The 25,013-nt window shown below is 39.7% G+C and overlaps 1 protein-coding gene across 1 annotated transcript in view; it reads right to left on the bottom strand.

Moving 5' to 3' along the window:
• Nucleotides 1–25,013, bottom strand: part of SNTG2 (syntrophin gamma 2) — a 232,263-nt gene that overhangs the window by 54,201 nt on the left and 153,049 nt on the right. The window contains exons 9-11 of the mRNA XM_021392018.1: nt 24,766–24,893; nt 11,718–11,847; nt 96–134 (exon numbers count right to left, since the gene is read on the bottom strand). Of these exons, the coding sequence (XP_021247693.1) occupies nt 96–134; nt 11,718–11,847; nt 24,766–24,893 (297 nt within the window). The remainder of the gene's footprint in view (nt 1–95; nt 135–11,717; nt 11,848–24,765; nt 24,894–25,013) is intronic.

The following is a 25,013-nucleotide window of genomic DNA, read 5'->3' as shown; positions in this document are numbered from 1 at the left end:
AATTTGCAAATGGGTTAAATGTGTGCATTTAAGCTCTACAAATTTTGCAACTTAACAACCATTAGAAAATGCAGATAATACAATGAAAGTCTTACCTGGTCTGAGGGGGAAGAGCATTTATTTGCCATTTTCATCTACAGAACAGAGAAGTAAGAACAATCAGAGTTATTAATGCACTGATGTAAAGTGTTTCTGTGATGCAGCTAGCACTGAGATAGTTACTAAACATTGTATTAACTTCCTCATTATAAGAGATTAAATAATTCCATGCATAAAATTTTCATTATTACTAAATTTATAAAACAGATGACTCCAAAGTTTTCATGAAATCCTTTGTAAATATTTGCAGTTTTGAATTTAATTTTTCCACTCTGTGTAAAAATATTATACTGTATGCACCTTACATATGAAAATAAAAGCCATAATGCATAAGACATGATTAAAGACGAGGCAAATGTTGCTTAGAATTTCCTTTTAGTTTACCATTCAGTATAAACTACTTATCTTTCTTTTTGTTCTCTGTTCAGATAAGAGTTAGTCTGATTTTAGATTTTCTTTAGCAGATACAGTTTGCAGAAATTAGTAGTGGACAAACCCTGGCAGATATTCTCTCCCTTAAAACCAATTATTAGTAAGTATACTACCAATATGGAATCTAGAAAGAAGACTAAATTACTGGAAATATAGATTCCCCTACAAGCAGGGATATAGACCGCAAAGAGTGATGATAAGTACTTCCAATGACCTTGTTGGCGCAAAGGCTATGTTGTAACAGGTCAAAGGTTGCGATAAATACCAAAAGCTACAATTATGCATGAGAAAAGCTATAGTTGCTACAGGAAAAGAGCAGAAGAAATCCAGAATCTTGTCTTGTATCCTGGCAATAGCAGATTTGTAAAATGAAATCTGCGGGTAAACAGAGCATGTTTGTAGTCATGTAGTTCTCAGCCTTCTCACTTCCTCATTCCACCAGTAACAGGTTAAAAATAGGAAAAGCAATAAGACTTGTGGGTGAAGATAAAGACAGTTTAAAAAGCAAAGGAAAAAGGAAATGAAGAAGTGATCCAAATGCAATCTCTCAGTGTCTGCTACAAGCAACTACATGTCCAATCAGTCTCCCAGCAGTTGTGGAAGAAAAACACCCATCTTTTTCCACTACCCCACGTTTATTGCTGAGCACAGCATTGATGGTATGGAATATCTCCTTGGTCAGTTTGAGTCAGCTGTCCCAGCTGTGACCCTGCACAATTTCTTGCCCATTCCTTGCTGAGAAAAAGATAAAGCCTTGATGCCCTACAAGCACTGGTCAGCAACAACCAAAACACTGATGAGATATCAGCACTGATTTAGCCACAAATACAAACCACTGCACTGTGAGGGCTGCTATGAAGAAAGTAAATTCCATTCCATCTGGGCCCTGGACATCTGCATGCAAGCAGGCAACAGGCTGTGTTACAACTAATTACAGAGGCCTCAGGATGTGCCACGGTTTTTTGGACTTGTGGGCTGCCTGAAGCTATGCTATAACTTGTTTAGCCAAAAAATATCACTATAATGACCATGAGACTGTTGCTGATTTGGTTTTCACAAAGTACCCTTGTGGGATGTAATGATATATATGTATATACGCACATGTAACTAGTAGATGGTGATAGCAAGCATTTATTTTGCATAGAGTGAGTTATCCATGACTGCAAACAAAATGTCCCTAGAACAAAATGTGAAGTAAAAGAGGAGTACAGGATGACAGCAGGAGCCTCCACTGTATGGACACAGGCTGAAACCAAGGCCCTGGGCTAGACAAAGTCATTGGTCAGCCCTAACCCACCATGGACCATCAGGGCTCCTTCTCCCTGCATATTTTTCAGCCTATTTACATTGAATTGTGTGGTCAAACAGAACAGGTGATGAAAACAAACAAGTGGGGCTAACCGCAGCTCTGGGGTTGAGGTGGCTAAGGCTGACCTGCTGGTAGCCGGCAGCAGCTGCCAGGCCTGGCTGTAACCCTGTGCTGGTGGGAGAGCTGCCCAGACCCCTGGAGGGGCCCCACCATGCACTGCAGAACCTTCCCACCATTCCAGAGGAGGAATGGGGAAAACCACAACAGAGGAAGGGAAGTGCCTGCAACTGTGGTCATGTGTACCACAGAACACACAAGGACAAAGGGAGAGGACCATAGTGGGGGCTCCTCAGCTCTCACACACAGCTCTGCCCACAGCAGCCTAAGGCATGGTCCGACACCACTGGGCAGTGCTAAAGGTGACCTGGAGCCCTGGGGAGGGGAAAAGGTAGCAGAGCTTTTTGGTGCTTTCAGGGCCCCAACAGTATCAAAACAGTCAGAACTCAAGAACCCCACTCCGTAAGCATAGAATCACCAAGGCTGGAAAGGACCTACAAGATCATCCAGTCCAACCATCCACCTATTACCAGTATTTCCCATTAGACCACGTCCCTCAACATGATGTCTCAACGTTCCTTGAACACCTCCAGGGTCGGTGACTCCACCACCTCCCTGGGCAGCCTATTCCAGCACCTGACCACTCTTTCAGAAAAGTAGCATTTCCTAATGTCCAGCCTAAATCTCTTTGGCACAACTTGAGGCCATTCCCTCTAGTCCTATTACTAGTCACATGAGAGAAGAGGCCAACCCCCGGCTCACTACAACCTCCCTTCAGGTAGTTATAGAGAGCGATAAGGACTCACCTGAGCCTCCTCTTCTCCAGACTGAGCAATCCCAGCTCCCTCAGCTGCTCCTCATAAGGCCTGTGCTCCAGACCCCTCACCAGCTTTGTTGCCCTTCTCTGGACATACTCCAGGGCCTCAATGTCTTTCTTGCAGTGAGGGGCCCAAAACTGGACACAGTATTCAGGATGCGGCCTCACTAGGGCTGAGTACAGAGGGACAATTACTTCCCTGCTCCTGCTAGCAGCACTATTTCTGATACAAGCCAGGATGCCATTGACCTTCTTGGCCACCTGGGCACACTGCTGGCTCATGCTCAGCCGAGCGTCGACCAATACTCCCAGGTCCATTTCCTCTACACAGTCTTCCAGCCACTCTGCCCCAAGCCTGTAGCTTTGCCTGGGGTTGTGGTGGCCAAAGTGCAGGACTGGAACTTGGTCTTGTTGAGCCTCATCCCATTAGCTTCAGCCCAGCAATCCAGCCTGTCCAGATCCCTCTGCAGGGCCTTGCTACCCCCCAGGCATATCAATACTTCCTGACACCTTGGTGTCATCTGAAAACTTACTGAGGGTGCTCTCAATGCCCTCATCCAGGTCATCAATAAGGATACTGAAGAGGACAGGCCCCAGCACCGACCCCTGGGGAACACCACTCGTGACCAGTCGCCAGCTGGATTTAACTCCATTCACCACCACTCTCTGGGCCCGGCCCTCTAGCCAGCTCCTTATCCAGCAAAGAGTGTACCTGTCCAAGCCACGGGCTGCCAGTTTCTCCAGAAGAATACTGTGGGAGACAGTGTCAAAGGCTTTGCTGAAGTCTAGGTAGACCACAGCAACAGCCTTTCCCACCAGATCATCCACCAGGTGAGTCACTAGATCATAGAAGGAAATCAGGTTGGTCAAGCAAGACCCACCCTTCACAAACTCACGCTGACTGGGCCTGATCCCCCGGTTATCCTGCAAATGCCACGTGATCTCCCTCAGGACAATCTGCTCCGTAACTTTCCCTGGCACCAAGGTCAGGCTGACAGGCCTGTAGTCCCCTGGATCCTCCTTATGACCCTTCTTGTAGACGGGAGTCATACTGGCAAGTCTCCAGTCTTCTGGGACCTTTCCAGTTGACCAGGAATGATGATAGATGATGGAAAGTCACTTGGCTATCACCTCTGCCAGTTCCCTCACCACTCTCAGATGGATCTCATCTGGCCCCATGGACCTGTGCAAGTCCAGGTGGAATAGTAGGTCTCTGTTTCCTCCTGAATCTGGGGGAGTTTATTCCGCTCCCCATCCGAGACTTCCAGGTCAGAGAGTAGAGTACCCTGAGAATAACTGGCCAGACTTTTAAAGACAGATGTAAAGAAGGCATTGAGAACCTCAGCCTTTCCCTTATCCTCAGTGGTCACGTTCCCAGCCACATCCAGTAAAGAATGGAGATTCTCCTTGGTCCTCCTCTTATTGTTAATATATTTGTAGAAGAGTTTCTTGTTCCCTTTTACCCCAAAGGCCAAGCTGAGTTCAAGCTGGGCTACTGCCTAATTTTCTCCCTGCACATCCTAACAACTTCTTTGTACTCTCCCCGAGTTGCCCGTCCCTTCCTCCACAGGAGGCAGATTCTCTTTTTCTCCTGGAGTCTCAGAAAAAGCCCTCTGTTCATCCACACCAGTGTCCTTCCCCACAGGCTCATCTTGCAGCTCAGGGGGACAGCCTTTTTCCTGCACCTTTAAGACTTCCTTCTTGAGGATCGACCAGCCTTCCTGGACCCCTTTACCTTCCAAGACTGAATTCCAAGGGACTCTCTCTACCAGTCTCCTGAACAATTCAAAGTCTGCCCTCTGGAAGTCCAAGGTAGCCATTTTTCTATCCTCTCTCCTGGCTCCACCAAGAAGCAAGAACTCTACCATTTCATGGTCACTCTGTCCAAGACAGCTCCCAATCTCCACATCTCCCACCAGACCTCTGTTTGTGAACAGCAGGTCTAGTGGAGCACCTCCCCTGGTAGGCTTTCCCACCAGCTGCAGAAGGAAGTTATCTTTCATACACTCTAGAAATCTCCTAGACTGCTTCCTTTGTGCAGTGTTGTATTCCCAGCATATATCAGAGATGCTGAAGTCCCCCATGAGGGCAAGGGCTAGTGATCGCGCAACTTCTGTCAGCTGCTTGTAGAACACCTCATCTGTCTCTTCATCCTGGTTAGGCAGTCTACAACAGACCCCCACCAGGACGTCTGCCTTATCAGCCCTTCCCCATAGAGATTCAACCTTATCATCCCCAGCCACAAGCTCAGTAACATCAAAACACTCTCTAACATAGAGAGCCATGTCACTACCCCTCCTTCCTTGCCTATCCTTTCTGAAGAGCTTGTAGCCACCCATTGCAGCACTCCAGTCATGGGATTGATCCCACCATGTTTCCGTAATGGCAATTAAGTCATAGTTTGCCTAGTGTATGATGGTTTCCAGCTCCTCCTGTTTGTTGCCCATGCTGCGTGCATTGGTGTAGATGCACTTCAGCTGAGCCCCTAGCCTCACCCCTAATCCCATTATCGCTCCCCTAGGCTCACCCCTAGCAGGCCTGGTTTTATTCCCTTCTCCCTTCATATCTAGTTTAAAGCCCTCTCTACAAGTCCTGCCAGCTCCTGGGCAATGATCTGTTTCCCCCTTTGAGACAGGTGAGACCCATCAGCAAACCTCAGGCCAGGTGCCGAGTAAACCACCCCATGATCAAAGAACCCCAAATTCTTGCGTTTGAACCAGCCTCTAAGCCATGTGTTTATAAGGTGGGTTTTCCTGCTCCTCTCAGTGTCCTTCCCTGTCACTGAAGGAATAGAGAAAAATACCACCTGTATGCCTGTTACATCAACTAACTGCCCCAGTCCCCTGAAATAATTTTTGATAATCCTCAGGCTTCTGGCAGTGACATGCCAGCCTGAACTATTAATAAAGGGTAATAATCAGAGGGGCAGATCAGACTGGGGAGTTTTCTGGAAATATCTCTGACCCAGACCCCAGGGAGGCAGCACACCTCCCTATGGGTAGGGTCAGCCTGACATATAGGGCCCTCCGTTCCTCTCAGAAGGGAGTCACCTACGATGATCACCCTTCTGTCCTTCTGTGTGGAGGCAGTCTTGAGGTGTGGAGTTGACCACCTCACCCTAGACAACTTTGCAGGTAGACCTCCCACCACATCCTCATTCACCTGTCCCTCAGGTTCCAGGGCCTCAAACCTATTACACAGAGGCACCTGGGGAACTGAGGTAGGTAGCGGTGGGGGTTGCCTGCGTGGCCAAGCTGGGACCTGCTTCTATTCCTCCTCTTCCCTCAAACTGTTTCCCTCTGCTCGACTATGGCAGGGGAGAGGGTCCACCACTGTTTGGGGGGGTATCACTCTAGTGTCTTTCTTGTAGGGAGTTATTCCACCAATCTATCTCCTGCTCACACTCCCTGATGGTCCTTAATCTCTCCACCTCCTCCTTGAGCTCTGCCACCATACTGAGCAGATCATCCACCTGCTCACACCTCACGCAGGTGGAATCTGGAATCCCTGCCACCCTTCACCTGCAGCAACAGGCTCAGGAACTCCCTGCAGCCAGACACCTGAACAGCCATATTTCTGGGCAGGTCCTCTGTTTGGGTCGCCAGATCACAAATGTGAGCATTTGTACAGGACATAAGGAAAAGACACTTGGAACACTGTAACATCAGTAAAAGTACCATAAAACAATGCTCAACTTCAGCTACAGTCAATCTCCAGTGCTTCAGAGATAAATACATGCACAAAGTAACTACACAGAAGCCAAGCTATACACAAAGAAAATATTATTTCCCTGTAAGTAACCACAGACATGATAAATAATATTGCCATAATATAAAACAGTGCAGATAATCAGGACTAGCAGTGATCCTGTCTCCTTCACCCTCCTTTCTGGTTCAGTCAAACTACTTAAGCACTCAGTGTAACAGGAAGAATTTTGCTACCTTACTTTTTATTGTATTATGTTCCGATGAGCCTGGAAACCTGAGTATGAGACAGGCCACACAGTTTTTCTGGAGAGTGAAGGAAGAGCACTACAAAGAGCATTCTCATCACCAGTCCAGCTTCCCTCTGGTATAGGCAATAGGAAAGAATGCTTCAGACTCCACAGCGTTTCACTACACAGCTCTAGCTCATTCCCTATTCAAAGCAGGGATGGCTGCAGCCCTGATGTAACTGTGGGGAGCAGAAAAATCTCCTTCTGCAGCACGTTACATCCAGAGGAGAGAAAAGCATGCACTCTCCACTTTGCAAGGCACCAGGTGCTCTCTATATCCCTGCACAGCTGGTGCATTGAGACCAGAATACAAATGGAGTAGGCTACACCTTGCTGGGACTACGTGAGTTTTCAGCACTGCAGTATAATAACTGGAGACACCAGGAGAGGCTAAAACCAAAAACTTGGATCTACAAAGACAGCAGGCAACTTGGAAGCATTAAGCAACTCTAATTACTACACTGTGTTAAATGAATACATACAGGGCAGGAACGGAATGGGGATGAAATCACTCAGAACCACACACCTTCATCTAAATATCTCCCAGGTGGGGATTTATCACACTTAGCATTGACAATACTAAACAAAAAAAAGAAAAATAAAAAGAATTTTACATCTGATATACCTATACTCCCTTTCCAGTCAGCAAAGAGAGACAGAGAAAGATCTTGACAGGTACCTATTTCTTCTTTTCTGGCTCTAAGAGGGTTTTACGCAACTGCTTATTGTTTGGCTAAATTTAGGTGATGCAGTTTCTATCCTTACTGACTTCCCTTTACAATCTCAATGGTTTGATAAGTGGTACTTTCAAATGGAATTTTCTGAGTTAAAAATTAAAAAAAAAAGGTAGCAGCAAAGCAGTATCATGTTTTCAATTCATCAGTAGAATTGTTTGCATAATCACTGAGACAGTCAAGGATTTTATTTCCATCTACACCTATTGCACATATAGCTTATAAAGAAAGCAAGCCATCTTCCCTCTGCATGTTCAAAACTCCTAGTTCTTAAGTCAGAAATTTCTTTGTGCTGTGATATAGTGTCACTTAGACATACCTGTACATTTAGGCATAGCAGAAAGTGAAAGTGTTTAAATACTACATGTGCAATTAAAACAGCTGTCAGAGGCAAATATTCCTGTTTTTAAACCAAATTTTAAATTTTTACCGTCCTCCAATGAAGCCGCTGGAATTATTTACAAAAAAGATAAATACATGAAGTGAAACAACTGTGTCTTAACTCATTTTCTTACCTGCTTGTAAATTACTCATCTATTTGTGATTGAAATAGTGAAAAATAGCACCTTTAAAATATACTGAAAAGAAATAAAAAACTTGAGAAAGTTATATATATAAGAAATAAGTCTTTGTAAAACAAATGAAATGGCAGCAACAAATTTAGGTGTTTCTGCCTGTTATTACCACAGTAATGTTTAGTGCTACGTTTGGAAAAAAAACAAAACAATTAAGATCTATGAGAAAAACTTCATATGTTGAATAGCTGGCTACCTGAAAAGTGCAAAGCAGAGGGAGAAGTTATTCAAAAGAACTCATGTAAAAATCATCCCCAGCACAGCACTGCCACTTCATCCTACAAAGAACCTTCCAGCTAAGCAAATAAGAACAGAAGGAGTGAGAAGCACACGCAGATTGAGTTGTCTCCTGTGCTTTTGGATTTGCAGTTTCTGTTCCCTCTCTCCCCTCATTTCTTCAACTGTACATCCTCCTATGAGAAAAGAGGTGTGTGAAGAAAGAAATGTGAGGTTCTGATTCACCAAAGGTAAATGTGGAAAGCCTGGAGAATATTGAGAAGTTTGGTGATTGAAACACAAATGAAAATGATGGGGAAGTTTCATGTGGGTGGAACAGCATGTGAAAAACAAGAATATGAAGACTAGTGAATAATTTGGCGCAAGGGTCCTTAGCAAAAAGCAATCCACTGCTTGTATTACTGTCACCAGGAGATTTCCCTAGCTAGAAGTACAAGGCATGAATCAGTAAGGAGGACTGGAAAGACACCCTTATATCTTTCGCTGTGTTGTAATACTCCCCGGGCTCCTCTGTTTTATAAGAACTCTCTCTCTCCATGTTAGTACCAGAATCATTATTTCTTATCTACTGATCCACACTTCCTAGATATGCTAGCATCCAGGGGTAGCAACCTTATGCGGCGATGACTCCTCACATATTCATTATTGAAAGATAACTCCTCCTTTCTATTTTATCCCCAGAGATCTTGCCTCTGTAAAGAAGTTAGACGTTTCATACTTCGAAAGAGTAGTCTGACATTAGCAGAAGCGTCACGTAGTGGTAGTTAGTTATTTTTATACTGCCTGCATTAGGGTTGTCTTCTGGCTTAACGAGGAGATCTGACAGAGAGCTGCCAGTTGCTGAACAGGACTGTTCAGTGGCAAAGTGGCAAACTAATGTATACTGAGAAAAGGGTGGCATGAAAGAGAGGGTGCACTGCTTCAGGAGCAATTTAAAAATGAAAATTCAAAAAGAAATTATTCAAAATGGTATGCAAAAGTGTATGACAAAAGTTGTATATAAATATATATGCCTAAATAATAGGAATACTTGAATTAAGAATGTTTAAGCTGCAGGCAGATTGGATTGAGTCAAGAAATAAATATTAGCAAAATCTGGAAATGAGCAGAAGTAAAATCGAAGAATGGAAAATATTGCTTAAATACTTAGTAACGGACCTGTTAAGAACACTGACATTCTTTATGCCAGCAGAATCAGTGAGAAGGTCCACTGTGATTGAGTATCTAGCAAATAATTCATGTACAGAGATGAGGGAATGGGACAGAATGAAAAAAGACAATAGTTTAAGTATTTGGAAAAGCAATTGAATTCAGTGTCAACAAAATAAATAAATTAACCCTTAAGTAGATAAAGGATAATGTGAAGTAATCTCTCAACCAGCAGTGATTCTCTCCCGAGACTACAGGAGAGGTGCAGAAGGAACAAGAAGGAACTTCAGATTTCTGAATGATGATAACAACAGCAACATTTTGCAAAATGATAATAGTGAAGTAATAAAAAGCAACCAGATTGGATTTTCAAGAAGACTAATCCAAAGGCCTTGCCCTGTTTGCTGTGGATGTCAAACACTCTGTGTCCCTTGCCCCCTCAGAGGCTGGGAACAGTCCCTCACTGTCTTTTGCTATACACTTAAGCTGCATTCCAGCATTATCTTTTTGGTCTTTAAAAAAGTAGTTTGCAGTGAAATAGATTCTGTCATTCTATTACACCTCCTGTTTTGATTATTAGAAACTAAAACAGCACCGTGTCCAGACCAGTCCAGTCATAGCACAGGCTGCACATCTGACAGAGCTTGTCAAGTACTAAATTGAAGGAAGAAGTTTACTCTTTTCTAATGTGATTTGTACAGACTTTACTCTGTATCTGATCGAGAACACTCGATGCATGAATTTTTCATGGCTTAAAAAAAACCACAACAGATTCCTTCTCTGAACAGCCACTTAGAAGAAGTAGTCCACCAGGTGGACTACTTTGTTTACAGAATTAATTATTATGATAGATAACTGACGAGACCAAGAAAAATACTCAGTATAACAAAGAATATTGTTGCAGACAGGTTGCAACACCATTAAGATATTGTGTCAGGACACTTTCTACTGGACATAGCACATTTGGAAAATAACAGACTAGAACACTGCCCATAATAAAATCTGCTCATATTTATAGCCACTTTTTACTGGCTTATTCACCTATATCCTTAAAGCAGCATTTTCTCACTGTGTTTTTTTAGAAAGAAAAAGAATTGTGATCAGGAACTACAACCTGGAATTGTTCTAAAAATATTCCCATATAATTTATATTGCTTTCTTTATCAAATAGCAATATCTATAATTTATAAAGAATGTATCACAAGCAAGTGTATTTGATTTTGTCAAATATATTGACTCAGGAATTGAATGGTAAAAAAAAAATAATTTAATAAAAGAACTATTTTGGTCAAATGTGACTACAAGTAGCTTTCGGAGACCAGAAAAATAACTTCTATTTATAATCTGGTTTGACCAATGATTTATGTTGAAATCCAATAAAAATTATACAGAATATAATTTAAAGTACTAAGAAACAATTAATCTAGAATAAAAAGTACCAATTAAAGATATCTATTATATCAGATCAAGATTTATAAACAAAATTATAGCCTAAACACAGCTAAAGAAAAAGACTAAAACCTGTGCAGGCAATTCTTCCAGGGAGAGCTGTGCACTTCTTTTTTCATCATTGATTTCTATCATTTCACAAAGACTGAAATATATTTTCAATATAGTACATGTTTGAGTTGCCTATTTAACTCTACGATTCATTCCAGGATCTTCAATAGTTTCCAGTTGTTCTTGGAATAATAATGTCCTGTCCAAATAATTATTTTCTATTTCTCCAGGGATTATTTAATACTTCTGCTTGGAACAGCAAATGCCACTTATAAATTTACAGCCTTAACTTATACCAGGATAAGCACCGTTACCCTTCTACAGAGAAGGATGAAATAATACGATCTTAAATAAAACAACTAGACAACTTAGAGAGGTAAAAATACCATCTCCCAATAAGCCTCTATAAGTCACACCTCACTAGCTACAGAATTTCCACAGGCCTACTTCAAAATCAATACTCACTTCAAGCACATTTTAATTACAAAAATGTAAAGATGAACTATTTGGTCATATCTAAAGCTCTGTGAAATGACCAGGAAGGATCAATATCTTTTCCTTAAAAAGGCTCTAAAATAATAATTAAAATCTGAATTTTTACTATTATTTGTTTTATAATAACACTTCAAGTCTTGAAAACTTCTTAGTACTTTTGATTGATCAGACAACCTCTTCCTTTTTTTTCCTTTCTCCTTTTCTTTCCCATTAGAACACATTTTATATGTTGTATCTTAAGTGTGAATTTTCTACCCTTGGAAAATTAGATATAATTTTACAACAGCACAGACAAGAAAATATGCAGAAAGTAACATACATTTTGCAGTGTCAAATCACTGATGTTAGTTGATATTGCTCTCAGCCAGTCAGCACTCTCCTGGGCTGTATAAAACTGAAGTATCCCAGTACTAACTCCATCGAGTGCCAGCACTTCAAATGCATTAGATCTGCAGCAAGAAGAAATATATCCGTAAAGGAAGATATGTCAGTTTTCTGAAACTGTCCAATATTTCTCAGTTTCTACAATATATTTACAACTTTTGAAAAGTCTTGAGGTTTGAATCTACAAATCAGAAGAAAGGCAACAAAAAGAAGGATAATAATGGACAGTATCAGGAGCAACACATACAATAAATACTTTCTCTGTACAAGCATCTATATGTGCTGATTATCTACTTCCCTTAAGTATATAGACTACATTTATTATTACTGAACTAAGGGTAATGCATTCAATAAGTATGCATTAGATCTTTTTGAACAAACATAGACATTATTGAAACCAAAATGCCTTTTTTTCTTTATTGTGTTTTGGTTTCATATGCTAGCAATGTATATGCTGCAGCAAACTGCCAACTCTAGTTTTAATGTCTTTGATTCCTTTATTTTCTATATAAAATTTGAAGCAACATTTGATTTAAATTCTTTTACGATGCAGAAATTTGAAAAATGTACTTAAAAGTTTCTTTAAAACTTTTTTGAATGTAAAGACCTTTCTCTTAACAGCATGTACATATGCTAAGATCCAATTGAATTTTATTCAATTTTTATGCATACTTTACATATTTAGAGCAAATTTGTTCTGCAAATGTCAATGTCTTCCCTACTATCTGCAGTATAGTGAGTACTATGCATCTATCTCTGAAATCCCACACATCTGGATGATGGTGGAATACATTTTTTTCACATACTAAGACTATTAGAACTTTCAGAATGAACAACAGAAGTTTATTAAGTAGTGGCATGGAAGTACTCTGGTCTTTAAAACATATGACATGCAATAGTTTCATCAACTAAACTTCAGAAAGCTACATAGATGACTTCTGTGCCCATGGGTATCATGAGAATTAGATTTCATTTATATCCCATTATAGAATCATAGAATATCCTGAGTTGGAAGGGACCTGTAAGGATCATCGAGACCAACTCCTAGCTCCACACAAGACCACCTCAAAATCAGACCATAAGTCTGAGAGGGCTGTCCAGACAGTTCTTGAGCTCCTGCAACTCAGGGCTGTGACCACTGCCCTAGGGAGCCTGCCCAACACCATCTGGTGAAGAACCTTTCCCTAATCCACACCTGACCCTCCCCTGACACAGCTCCATGCTGTTCCATCAGGTCCATCACTGTCACACAGTCCACGCCACTGAGCAGTGCTCAGCGCTGCCCCTCCGTTCCCTGTGAGGAGCTGCAGGCTGCCTTGAGGCCTCCCCTCAGCCTGCTCTGCTCTGGGCTGAACAAAACCAAGGGACTTCAGCCACTTGTGGCACGTCTTCCCCTCTAGACCATTCCCCATCTTTGTAGCCCTTCTTTGGACAGCCTCTAAGAGTTTCATGTTCTTTTTGTAGTGTGGCACCCAAACCTGCAAACAGTACTCAAGGTGAGGCCGCACCGGTGCAGTGTAAAGCAGGACAATCACCCCCTTTGCCCAGCTGGCAATGCCATGCTTGATGCACCCCAGGATATCGTTGCCCTTCCTGGCTGCCTGGGCATGCTGTTGACTCACGTTCAGCTTGCTGTCGACCAAGATCCCTTTCAGCAGGGCTGCTCTCCAGCATCTCATCCTCCAACTTGTACTTATAGCTACTGTTGTGCGTAAGTTTATTTTGAACATAATTTGGAGAACACTGTTGCTATCTGCTGCATTTACACAGTTGATATATTTATACTATATTTATGCTATATTGTTTAATTTTTGGTAAAAACTAAAAGTAAACTATTGAAACAAGAACACTATTAAGTTTCAGGGTTGTTTAACCTGTGATTCTCTTATCTAAGGTGAAATCCTCTACTGTTTAATTTATAATAAACATCAACATAAGCATTCAAAGTGACACATAGTGGTTAACAGGCAGTTACTCACCCATGACATACAGAAAAAGTTATTAACCTAATAATCATAATATATTAAGAGTTTGATGATGAACATGAGGAATTAAAACTACATACTTGCTAAAAATAGTAATATAAAATACCCATCATATACAATATTAACAAGACCCCAAATTCTAATAGATACATATACACATTAGCTGATATACTTAACTGCTATAGTTATAAAGTGGTATGCTTGCAGCTAGCAAAAACAATATTCTTCATCTTAAAGTCATCGAAGTCTTAAATCCATAACAGCTGATTCCCTTTCTTCCTTTCATGATTGAATTATCATGGTATCTACCAAGCCTTGATATCAATGGCACAATTCTGTGTTACTTTCATTTCAAGCAGATCTGTTTCACCTCTTCAGAAAGAAAGAAAAGGTCAAAACAAATCCTTATATTGTCTTCTGGTGAATAATCACCTCTTAAGAATACAGTTCCCTCTATCTAAAGCTCTTGTAAAGATCCCAGCAGTGCAGTAATGGAATGACTTATGGTACGATCTCTTCAACATCCGAGACAGGGAAGATCTATCATTGCCTATGCATTGATACACAGAGGAGCATAGAAACAAACAATCTACTGCCATAAAGAGAAGCCATTCACAATGCCTACTTTAGATAGGATTCTTACAAAAAGGGAGGACAATCCACAGCACTTAACAGAGGCAGAAAACAGAAAGTGTTCTCCACTGAATCCACACAGTCCCTAGACAATAACTCAGTTTCAAAAGATGCATAGAAGAATGCAATGTGAATTCCTTATCCCAGTGGCACAAACTTTTACAAGTGACTGATGAAATGAATTCTTAGGGTAACAACTAATGCAGCTAACACAAGCAATTGTGTAAAAATCATGTTTAAAATAAAAATCCCTAGTCCACCAGCAGACCAGAAACTGCACACAATATTTTAGATGCAGGCATTTCAGATGTAAAATACCTCACAAATAAAACACAGAGGGGAACAGCAAGTCCCCCCCCCCTGCCGATTTTGTTATTACTAGTACAGCCCCATTTGTGGTTACCATTCGTCACTGATAACACATACTCATGCTGTCACCTGATTCTGCTGTGGTCACATTGTGTGGTTCAGAGGACGGAGGTCTATGGGGCACCACTGATCCCACTGTGCTAACCAAGGTAGAAAGCAGCTTTTAGCAGAAACCAGTTCCTTTGAAGCAACAGAATGAATTGAAATAGAAAGAGCCAGGTGCTTGCAAAGTTTACAGATATCAGCTGCCCATCAGTGCTAGCAATACAGTGGCTTTGCTCTCAAATTTGCTCAACTTTACTGTGACTATTTCTTGCTTTCTATTACAACTGTTTCTCTCTACAAAACCATTACGTATTGCTATGTGTATTACACTATGGTCTGAAAAGTATAGTCTATAAAAAGCAACAAGTAAAGTCGAATATCCAAATTAAAACAAAAGCTGAACAAAATGATGACATTTTTCTTTCCACTTTAAGTGAAACAATTGAGAAATAATGCAAGCAGCAAGATAGCACTGGGATTCAGGAGGTAAATTCTAGAGGCTTACATGCCATGCTTTTCTCCATTTTCTCAGAACACAGACATGGAAAAAAAAAAAGAGGGATCAGTAAGCGCCTACTCCGGTTAACTGACAAAGATAAGCATTCCACTAAATACCAACTAATAGGTTTCAGATGTCTCAGAATGCTATAAAGTCACATCATAAAATAAGATGACCTCTTGTTTCTTTTTCTTTTTTTTTTTTTGAGACTTCAAAGCCATCTTAAAACACAGCTCAAGGAAATTCTCATCTCTTCTACTCCTCCTGTTATTGTACTATTGAAACTAGAACCAGAAATTAATGGTCCGGACTTCTTAAAGCCTGATAGTTTGAAACAGCAGAAAATGAATACTGAGTATAACTTAAACACAACTATATACAGGGCTAACAGGCTAAAATTCTTTCTGAGACTGCAAATACCAGCAACCACAAAAAAAGAGGAAAAAAGCATATAACGAAAATCAGAAACGTAAGCAGTAATTTCTCTGCTCTCTTACACCAACTATCATTTCAAATACACAATTAATGATACTGACAAGAATTTTACCTAACTTTTAAGTCACTACCAAAGCTCAGAAAACTCTTCCTGAATGAAGCACAAGACAAAATCCTTCCAAATACTAAAGCTTTCACTTCCAAAGATGCATCAACTGAATGGAATTTTCCCTTCTTCCGTACTATTTCTTCATCACAAAGCAGCAACCACTGAATACATCACTTATAAATTGTCTTACTGTTGAGCTGCTTTAACTCCAAGACTGAGAAAACTGAAGGCCTTTTCAATTAATACTGAAGGACTGGGGTTGCATAACTGTCTCCACTGCAGTTTGGTCAGAGACAATGTCACAGTGCTGTGAAGTCACAACCAGCCTTTGCCAGTACCTGAATATCACCTCTTCCATGAATATGGATAAAGGATCCCACTAATGAAGATTATTTGGCAAGGGTACATTTCAACATCCAATGTCAGAGATCATTTCTGCTTACGTGTAACTTCTATGGAGAAATGAACAAATATTGCAGACTTAAAAAAAAAAAAAATCTTGGAGAGATGAAAATGTTTTCCTTTTAATATTTCATTTAACACTATTTGTTTTTAAAGCTTCCCTCTCTCCCCTCCCCCCATCCTTCTCTATCATACTACACCTGGCCATGCTATTTTTAACTCTAAATTGCATGAATGTGAATAATAATAATACCTAGAATGTTTGCTTTTCTGAAATTCTTGAAATCTAAGGTGAATTACGCTCACATTTCTTCATATTATTTTCCAGCATGGATCTCAATCTGTAACTCTGCTTCCTGAAAGCATTTTCACTAAACAGCATGAGGTACTATCCTCTATGTCTATATCTCACATTCATGCTGAATTGATGAATGAACCTACAAACCTGGCCTGTTTGGGAGTTCGTTTACTGAATTAATTTATTTTAATAAAATAAAAACTATCTTAACAAGAATGGCAGTCAGAATAATAGATGGGCATTGGTAGACTTAGTTCTCTTCCTCTTATTGATGCTCTTTGACAATTAAGGCTAATTGACGTTAATAAAACATAAAATGGCCACTGGGAGTTTTGTTATACAGAGCAGTTAGCAAATAAAGAGGTGTTACATCAAAAGACTTTTCTAAGAGAAAATGTATTCTCAGTGCCATCTGTAATGGGAAAAGCTGAATTTTTATGTTATTGGAGGCTAAGGATTTCAGCAAAGGACATTTTAAGATCTTCAGCATCTGTGGCATGTGAAACAGTCTTTCATTCCTTTAGTTCTATCTCAATGTTCTATTGTCTTTCCTTAGTAAAAGCCTAGGTGCCAGTCTGACAGAAGCTGTTTCATCTGAAATTTACGACCATGCTGATGCAGACAGACACGTTTGATCAGCTTTGAATTTCCCCAGGTCATAACTCAGTCCTCCTTCCTGTTTGGATGATTTTTTGATGTCTGAATTGAATTTTTATTGCTTTTCTTACCATGTTTTCTAGTGACTTGTTTACATTCCTGTATGTCTTTCTTGCTAGCGTTTCTATTTAGCCTGAAGTTTTATGGATTATGGAATGGAAATTCCCCCCCAAAAAATTGTCTGAATTATTTAATCTCTTTGAAATTGGTTTAAAAATGTGGGTTTTAGTACTGTAAAAAATATATAGCCTTATATATTCAAAAAATTGTCAGTTTCTTACATAATCAGACTATTAACGGAAACTACGAAGCTAAAAAACTACCAAGGTATTAAACAACCTTGGATTGTATATCATGTTTGCTTTTTTTATGAACAATTTGCTTACAGTATTGTAATGTTGTTTTATTTTGTATTAAGCACAGAATAATGAAGTTGAAGACAACTTGAAGTGTCACAGACATTTTGCCTCTACAGATATTTTCTTTATCATTGTTCCACAGCAGCTGTATCCCATTAGATTTGTAATTACTCTTGCAGAAGAAAAGGACAGTGTGAGATGGGGTGGTTCCAGCATTGATTAAGCCTCTTACCATGTCACCCATGAAATCCCACAAAAGGTTACAAAAGCACTGCTAATGGGAACTGACAAAGGTACTACCGCCTGCTAAAGGATAGAAGAGTAGGATTCAAGTGTGAGATATTTGGCTTTGCTGAAGAGAGAAATAGCAGTGGAATTACAGTCTGCCAGACAGCATGCTTTACTTGTACTAAGCAGAAGAACAAAGAAAGAGATGCAGGAGTCTTGTTGGAAAACAGGATCTGCTAGAAAGACTGAGAGCCATATGCGGTGTCACTGCATGACTGTCCTCTCCTGAAAGCAGCTCCGCAGAGAAGGACTTAGGGCTCCTGGTGGACAACAGGTTGGCCATGAGCCAGCAGTGTGCTTTGGTGGCCAAGAAGGCCAATGACATCCTGGGGTGCATGAAAAAGAGCACAGCCAGCAGGGTGAGAGGTGATCCTCCCCCTCTACTCTCCCCTGGTGAGGCCATATCTGGAATACTGTATCCAGTTCTGGGCTCACCAGTCCAAAAGACAGGGATCCTCTAGAGACAGTCCTGTGGAGGGCCACAAAAGTGATGAGGGGGCTGGAGCATCTTTCCTATGAGGAAAAGTTGAGAGACTTGGAATGGTTCAGCCCAGAGAAGAAAAGACTGAGAGGGGATCTTATCAGTGCTTATAAAGAACTACAGGGCAGCTGTCAAGAGGATGGGGCTGGGTTTCTTTCAGCGGTGCCCAGCGACAGGACAAGAGGCAATGGGCACAAACTGAAACACAGGAAGCTCCATATGAACATGAAGAAAAACATCTTTACTTTGAGGATTACAGAGTATTGGAACAGCCTGCCCAGAGAGATTGTAGAGTCTCCTTTTCTGGAGATATTCAAAATCTACCTGGATGCTACCTGCGCAACCTACTGTAGAGAACCTGCTTTTGAAGGAGGTTGGACTAGACGATCTCAAGAGGTTCCTTCCAACTCCCAAGATTCTGTGATTGTTATACTCTGAAATATCTGTTTTTCCTTTATGAGTCTGCAAGACAGTGGTATCTCAGAGATATTCTGTACCTAACTACAGTATGGACCTACTCCTCTCATTGCCATCCATCAAAAGGCTCCATTAGGCTCCCATGGAAAATTAATTCATAGTTTCCTTATCTTAGTAATAATACTTAATGTCATTCCCCTGCACTTTGTACTATTATGTTGCACTCCATTTCCAATAGTCCCAGCCTTTCATAACATATTGTACTCCTCTTCTGTACTGATGATGTCACCACTAATTTTAATTAATTTACTTCTGTTTTCTGTATAATCAGTTATTCTGTAAAGGGCAGTAATGTCCCTTCAAACCTTTACTTTCTTTCTCATCCTACCTTTTATCAGGCATAACTTGCTCTCCCACCCTACTGCTGCATTTCAGTTTGGTTGTGATATCTTTCATGTAAAAATTCATTCTTGTTTAGTTCTTCTCCTCATATTCACCCTAATCTTTACTGAAAATCACAATCAAATACTTATTCAGGTTTTGTAACTGAGAGAGAATATGTTTAATTCCTACACCTTTCTCAAGATGGCTTATTTTATTACTTTCTTAACGAGATACATAAATAAAGGCTTTTTGTTAAATGCTAAAATGGGAAACAGAATCTCTCAGAAATATTCTCTCTGTTAAGAATATAGTGAACCAATAAAACACACACAAAACCCCAAACAATACACTGCAATAATTGCAATCTCCAGATTACCAGGAAACAGAAATTAATACCAAAATTTAATTAAGTTGTTTTTGTAACTGGAATCATAGTCACAAGAGCTTATAGGGGCTGGGCTAGAGCAACTTCTAGTTCACCAGTTTCTTCTGATTAGCTTCCATCCTCCAAACAAAAAATTATTTTTCTTTCTCTAAACTCATAATGTTCAAGAAGTTATAGCCACTTAAAGTTCCAGTCAATACAGCAAATAAAAATGATTATCTAGGACTATATAGTATCTGCTGCAAGCACTACAAATATTTATCTACACATATTTTCAAATAAGTATTTAGACATTCTGTAAAAAAAAAAAAGATTACAAACAAATGGCACTATATTCTCCATCATCTATATGACAACTTTTTTTAATATTAAAAATAAAAAAAGCCCCAAACTACACCATGAACAACAAAACAACAAGCTCTTGGATGAGCAAGATATACTTATTCCACTTACATTGAATTTAGTGACAAACTCTAACAGTCAAAAAATGTTTCCATTATCAACTAGCAATTGTGTGTACTCACAGAAATAGAGTTCAGTGTATATATTACCTTACAGAGAAAAATGGCAAGAACTGTAGAATGATAAAAGTAGTGGTGCTATATTGCAAAGATTAAGTAATAGTAATTGATCTAGTAAGTAATCAAAAAGAATAGACTAACCTAACATGTTACCAGGAAATATACTCTAATCACATCAACAATATGAATTGCACTAATTGAAGGTGATTTGTGCAGTTAATACACTTATCTTGATGTTCACATCTACTGGAGATATAACTATAAATGCAGGAAAGATTAATGCTGGCCAGCAACTGAAGGGAAGTGATCCTGCCCCTCTATGCTAGTGAGACCTCACCTGGAGTACTGTGTCCAGGCGAGGAGTACTCAGTACAGGAGAGACAAGGACCTGTTGGAGAGTATCCAGAGGAGGACCACAGAAATGATTCAAGGGATGGAACATCTCCCCTAGGAGGAGAGGCTGAGAGAGATGGGGCTGTTCAGCCTGGAGAAGAAAAGGTTCCAGGGAGACCTGACAGTGGCCTTTCAGTATCTAAACAGGGGCTGTAAGAAAGAAGGGGTCAGATTTTTTAGCAGGGTCTGCTGTGATAGGACAAAGGGAAATGGTCTCAAACTGAAGGGAGATTTCAGTTGGATATAAGGAAGAAATTTATTTACAGGAAAGGTAGTGAAGCACTGAAATGGGTTTCCCAGAGAGGTGGTGGATGCCTTGTCCATGCAGATGTTCAAGGTCAGGCTCGATGGGGCTCTGAGCAATTTGATCTGGCTGTAGATGTCCCTGTTCACAGCAGCGAAGTTGGACTAGATGACCTTTAAAGATTCCTTCCAACTCAAACGATTCTATGATTCTATGAAAGAAGATGGGGAACATCAACTACAATTTTCATATTTCCTTTGAATTATTCTGCGATTGGGATGTTTTTCTTTTGTTTCATTTTATGGAAAAGACACTTCATACTCTTTGCAGTATATTTATTCTTCTCTAAGTTTAAGGAAGGAAAAACATCCATCCTGTTCTTTTTTATTTTTGAAGTATGTATGCTACTGACAAAATCTATCAAAAATATACTTGTGTTGTTACATCACCAGTTTTCAGTCTCTGTGGGAAAAGTCAAATGAAAAATGAAATGTAATGAAACATCAAAAGTTAACTCCTTTTTCTTACCTTGAAAAAAAAAGAACAACAGTTGAACAGATACAGATGTTCCCGATTATCTCATGATACAAAAGGTAAAAGTATGTCCTTCCTTGCCAAAGTTACTGGAAAACTCCAGTGAATTTTAACTGAGGTAATTAAACAACATTTTTTAAGCACAAAGGAAATAATATGTCTTAATTTAATTACACTACATTCGATCTGATCTAAGTCACAAAAATTTATACTATAGCCTAATAAACAGCAGTAGATATAAAACCTATTTCTAATTAAAATATTGAGCTAGATGCTGACATACTATGTATCATTATACTCAGTATTTTTTAAAGTAAAGGCAACAAAAAGATGTCCTTCAGTAACATATCAGATTCTGTTTGACCTAAAAATGGGCAAATATCAAAAGAAGCATTACAGCGAAACAAAGTCATGAAGAGAACTTGAGTGTGACAAAAAGTGAAAAGGATGATACTCAATACTGGAAAAGAAGGTATGTTGTTTATGAATTTATGCAGATAAATTCCAAGTAAATATTCAGAGAATTGCAAAATTAGTCAGCTGGATCCATGTTATATTCAGGGAAATTGGCATGAATTCATTCATTCATGAAAGGAAGCAAAGGAATGTAGATATGGTTGAAAGGAGGATTCTCATCCTGACTGATGTCACCATTTATACTTACAATCATCTGCAGGTTTTATTTCATGCAAAGCAGTCTCTTGATTTTAGAGAGCAATTGCTGAGATAAATGTTGGAATTTATACCTATATGAACATGGATAAATATAAAAGAAAGACTGCAAGTAGCATAATACTAAGAACGTGAACATGAATTCCAGAAACTGAGAAAATGGGTAAGAGCAGTCTCGTTCCCTTAGATAAGAATAAACACCTTGTGATGGTGCACTCCTTGCCCCCCAGACCCCGCCTGGACATTATGCCCAAGGCGTACTGCATACAGTGAGGTGCAAAAGACCTTGTCCTCCAGACTGATACCAACCAGAGACAGTTAACGACCACCATACAGTCTCAAATTGTGTGCCCAGAGAACTAACATCTAGTTCAATAGATCCAATTCTAAGATGTATGACTATAAGCCAATCATCTTACCCCATAAATACCAAGCAGCCTAAGAATCTCTTTGAGAGTCCTTGCAAGCAGCTGGCTGCACACCAGAATCTCCCCTTGAGTAGGGTCACCTCTTGAGGTTGAGGCTATTTAACGCCTGTGCAGAGATTCACCTGAGACATGGTGACACATTGCCAACAAATCCTCAGTGAGTTGTTGTTCATAAAGCTATACTAGCTTGGCTAAGATTTGATCTTAGATTCATTATCTCACCATGTAGCAAACAGTCAAGTATGTCTAGCCATTTTGAATCTTGTTAAGTCGCTGTCATCACTGTTCAAATTACCATACTATGTCTATTTTATATCAATCGATATCTTTCCACTTTCCTCTTGCAAGTGAAGCGTGCAATGCATTGGTTTCCATCTGTGACATGCCTTCAGTAAGAACATGGGAATCAACTCTTCTGCAATTTATCTCAAGGTTGTATTTCTTTAATGATGTTTCTTTAATAGATGTTGGATTACAAAAATACACAAGGAATGTTTAGTACAACTAAAACACCATGGGATGCTGATAGTCTTTATGCAAGGATTCCATCTTCTTTAAGACTGTTTAATGACAACAACAACAAAGCAATAGTAATAAAGGAGTGCTGTGTATATGAAACATACATGGAAGCCAGATGCTTCACAAGAGAATGTATCTATCCAGGACTGAGACTGAAAGCACGAAGCTCCTCTTTCCTTATGTGAAAAATATTTGTATCTGTGATGGGCTGAGGGACACAGCAGCTAGGCATCCATACAGCTGCTCACTCCCCACCTCCAGCAGGACAGAGGAGAGACCTGGAAAAGTGTGAAAACTTGCAGGTTGGGATAAATATATAAATTATCTTATAAGCAAAAGAAAGAGGAAGAAGAAAAAAAACAAAACAAGTGAGAAAAAAAGTGATGCAAAGGCAACCACCCACCATCTCCCCAAAAACAGAATGGCTACCTCCCCACAAACTTCCTCTCCCCAGTTTTTATCGCTGAACGTGTTTTGGTACAGAATAACACTTTTACCAGTTCAGGTCTGCTGCCTAGACTGTCTCTGTTACCAACTTCTGGCCCACCTCCAGCCTACTTGATGAGGATGGAGGCAAAGTGGGAAAAAGAGAAAGCCTTGATGCTATGCTATGATATAAGCCTATGATGCTATGCTGGTCAGCAACAACCAAAACACTAATGCATTATTAATACTGTCTTAGTCACTAACTCAAAACACAGCACTGTACGGCTATATGAAGGAAATTTACTCTATTCCAGCCAGAGCCAGTACAGTACCAGAATGTATGTTATCTTTAGGCATTTTCAAAATGCAAAAGTTGTTCTTTTCAGAATTGGAATGTCTGGAGTCTCTTAGGATTGCTCCTTCCTAAGATGGTTGGGCTAGATGATCTTGGAGGTCTTTTACAACCTCAGTGATTCTACGATTTCATGATCTAATACATAGAGTGCACAGAACAGGAGTTAAACTGCTTCCAGCTATCAGGGTGATAACTGAGTTCAGAGGTTTAAATATTTTATATTCTTATGCTTACTCTTTAAATTCAAGAACATTGATGATGAGCTTATAATTAAATGTGCACACAAAGATTTGTTCGATAGGAGAACTTCTAAATGCTGAATGGATGCAGGCCTTTGGTAAATTCGGAAGGGTGGGACCAAATGAACAAGTCAGTTGAAGGAGGAATGAAGAAACTGATGGAGGTGTTCAGACTAAGGATGCACAAGAACTTAAAACGTTTCTGGGCAATTTATTATTATTGACTTGTGATGCTTGAACACAATATTTGACTAATTGCTAACCTTTCACAAGTATATTATTTACTGAAGCTTAATTAAACCTCACTTTATTTTCACATATTCCCCAAAGTCCAGGATGATCATCTCTGCTATTTTATTTCATAGATGCTTTATGAACTATTGCTTAAGTGTCTGAGATGTGGCAAGATTCTACAATCAAAAATACAGCAGAGGAGGGTACACTCTACCACAAATCTGGTATCAGTATGAGTTTCTGTATGGCATAGTCATGATGATTGTGCAGTATGCTATCATTTGTAAAGAGAAAGGAGTGTTAAGTGACATTAATACCACTTGAGAATAAAGAATTATTCTATTACAGAGATACAGAGCAAAATGTTATATCTTAAAAATTAATTCAAGTGAAGGCAAACTTAATGTCTGTGCAAGCTGCTTATGCTAACTGAATTTCCAAGATAAAATAGATTACAGAAACATATTTGTAGGAGCTACATTTACATTCCTTTTTTACTTTGTCTTTGGTGATCTCCATACATGGCATTAATCTCAAGGGAAGATGGACTGTACAGTTTTTATTACATGACTTTCATATCTCCTCTCAAAGAATTCATATATAGCTTACACTCCACAGCAAAATATTACATACAGCTAACTCATGCAGTGCTTTCTCTTTTAGACTACAAACCTCAATTTATCTGTTCCAGTTTTGTACCTCGAGATTCGAGCCATTGACAGAGGAACTGATAAGGTGTCTAGCCAGCGCTTCTCGTATTTTGGTTCATTAGCTGTGGGTGAAGAAGGTGATGATGGAGCCTGTATAGAAAAAACGAGAATCAGTAAATACAGTCTACAAGACAATACACCACAAAATCCATGAATATGCATCTCTAGCTCTGCTTGTCTCAGAAATGAACAATATATGCAATAAAACTA

Source organism: Numida meleagris, chromosome 3 (assembly GCF_002078875.1).
Source record: "Numida meleagris isolate 19003 breed g44 Domestic line chromosome 3, NumMel1.0, whole genome shotgun sequence".
NCBI classification, from domain to species: Eukaryota; Metazoa; Chordata; class Aves; order Galliformes; family Numididae; genus Numida; species Numida meleagris.
The sequence above is the reverse complement of the archived record's forward strand: the minus strand, read 5'-3'. Positions and strand labels throughout refer to the sequence as shown.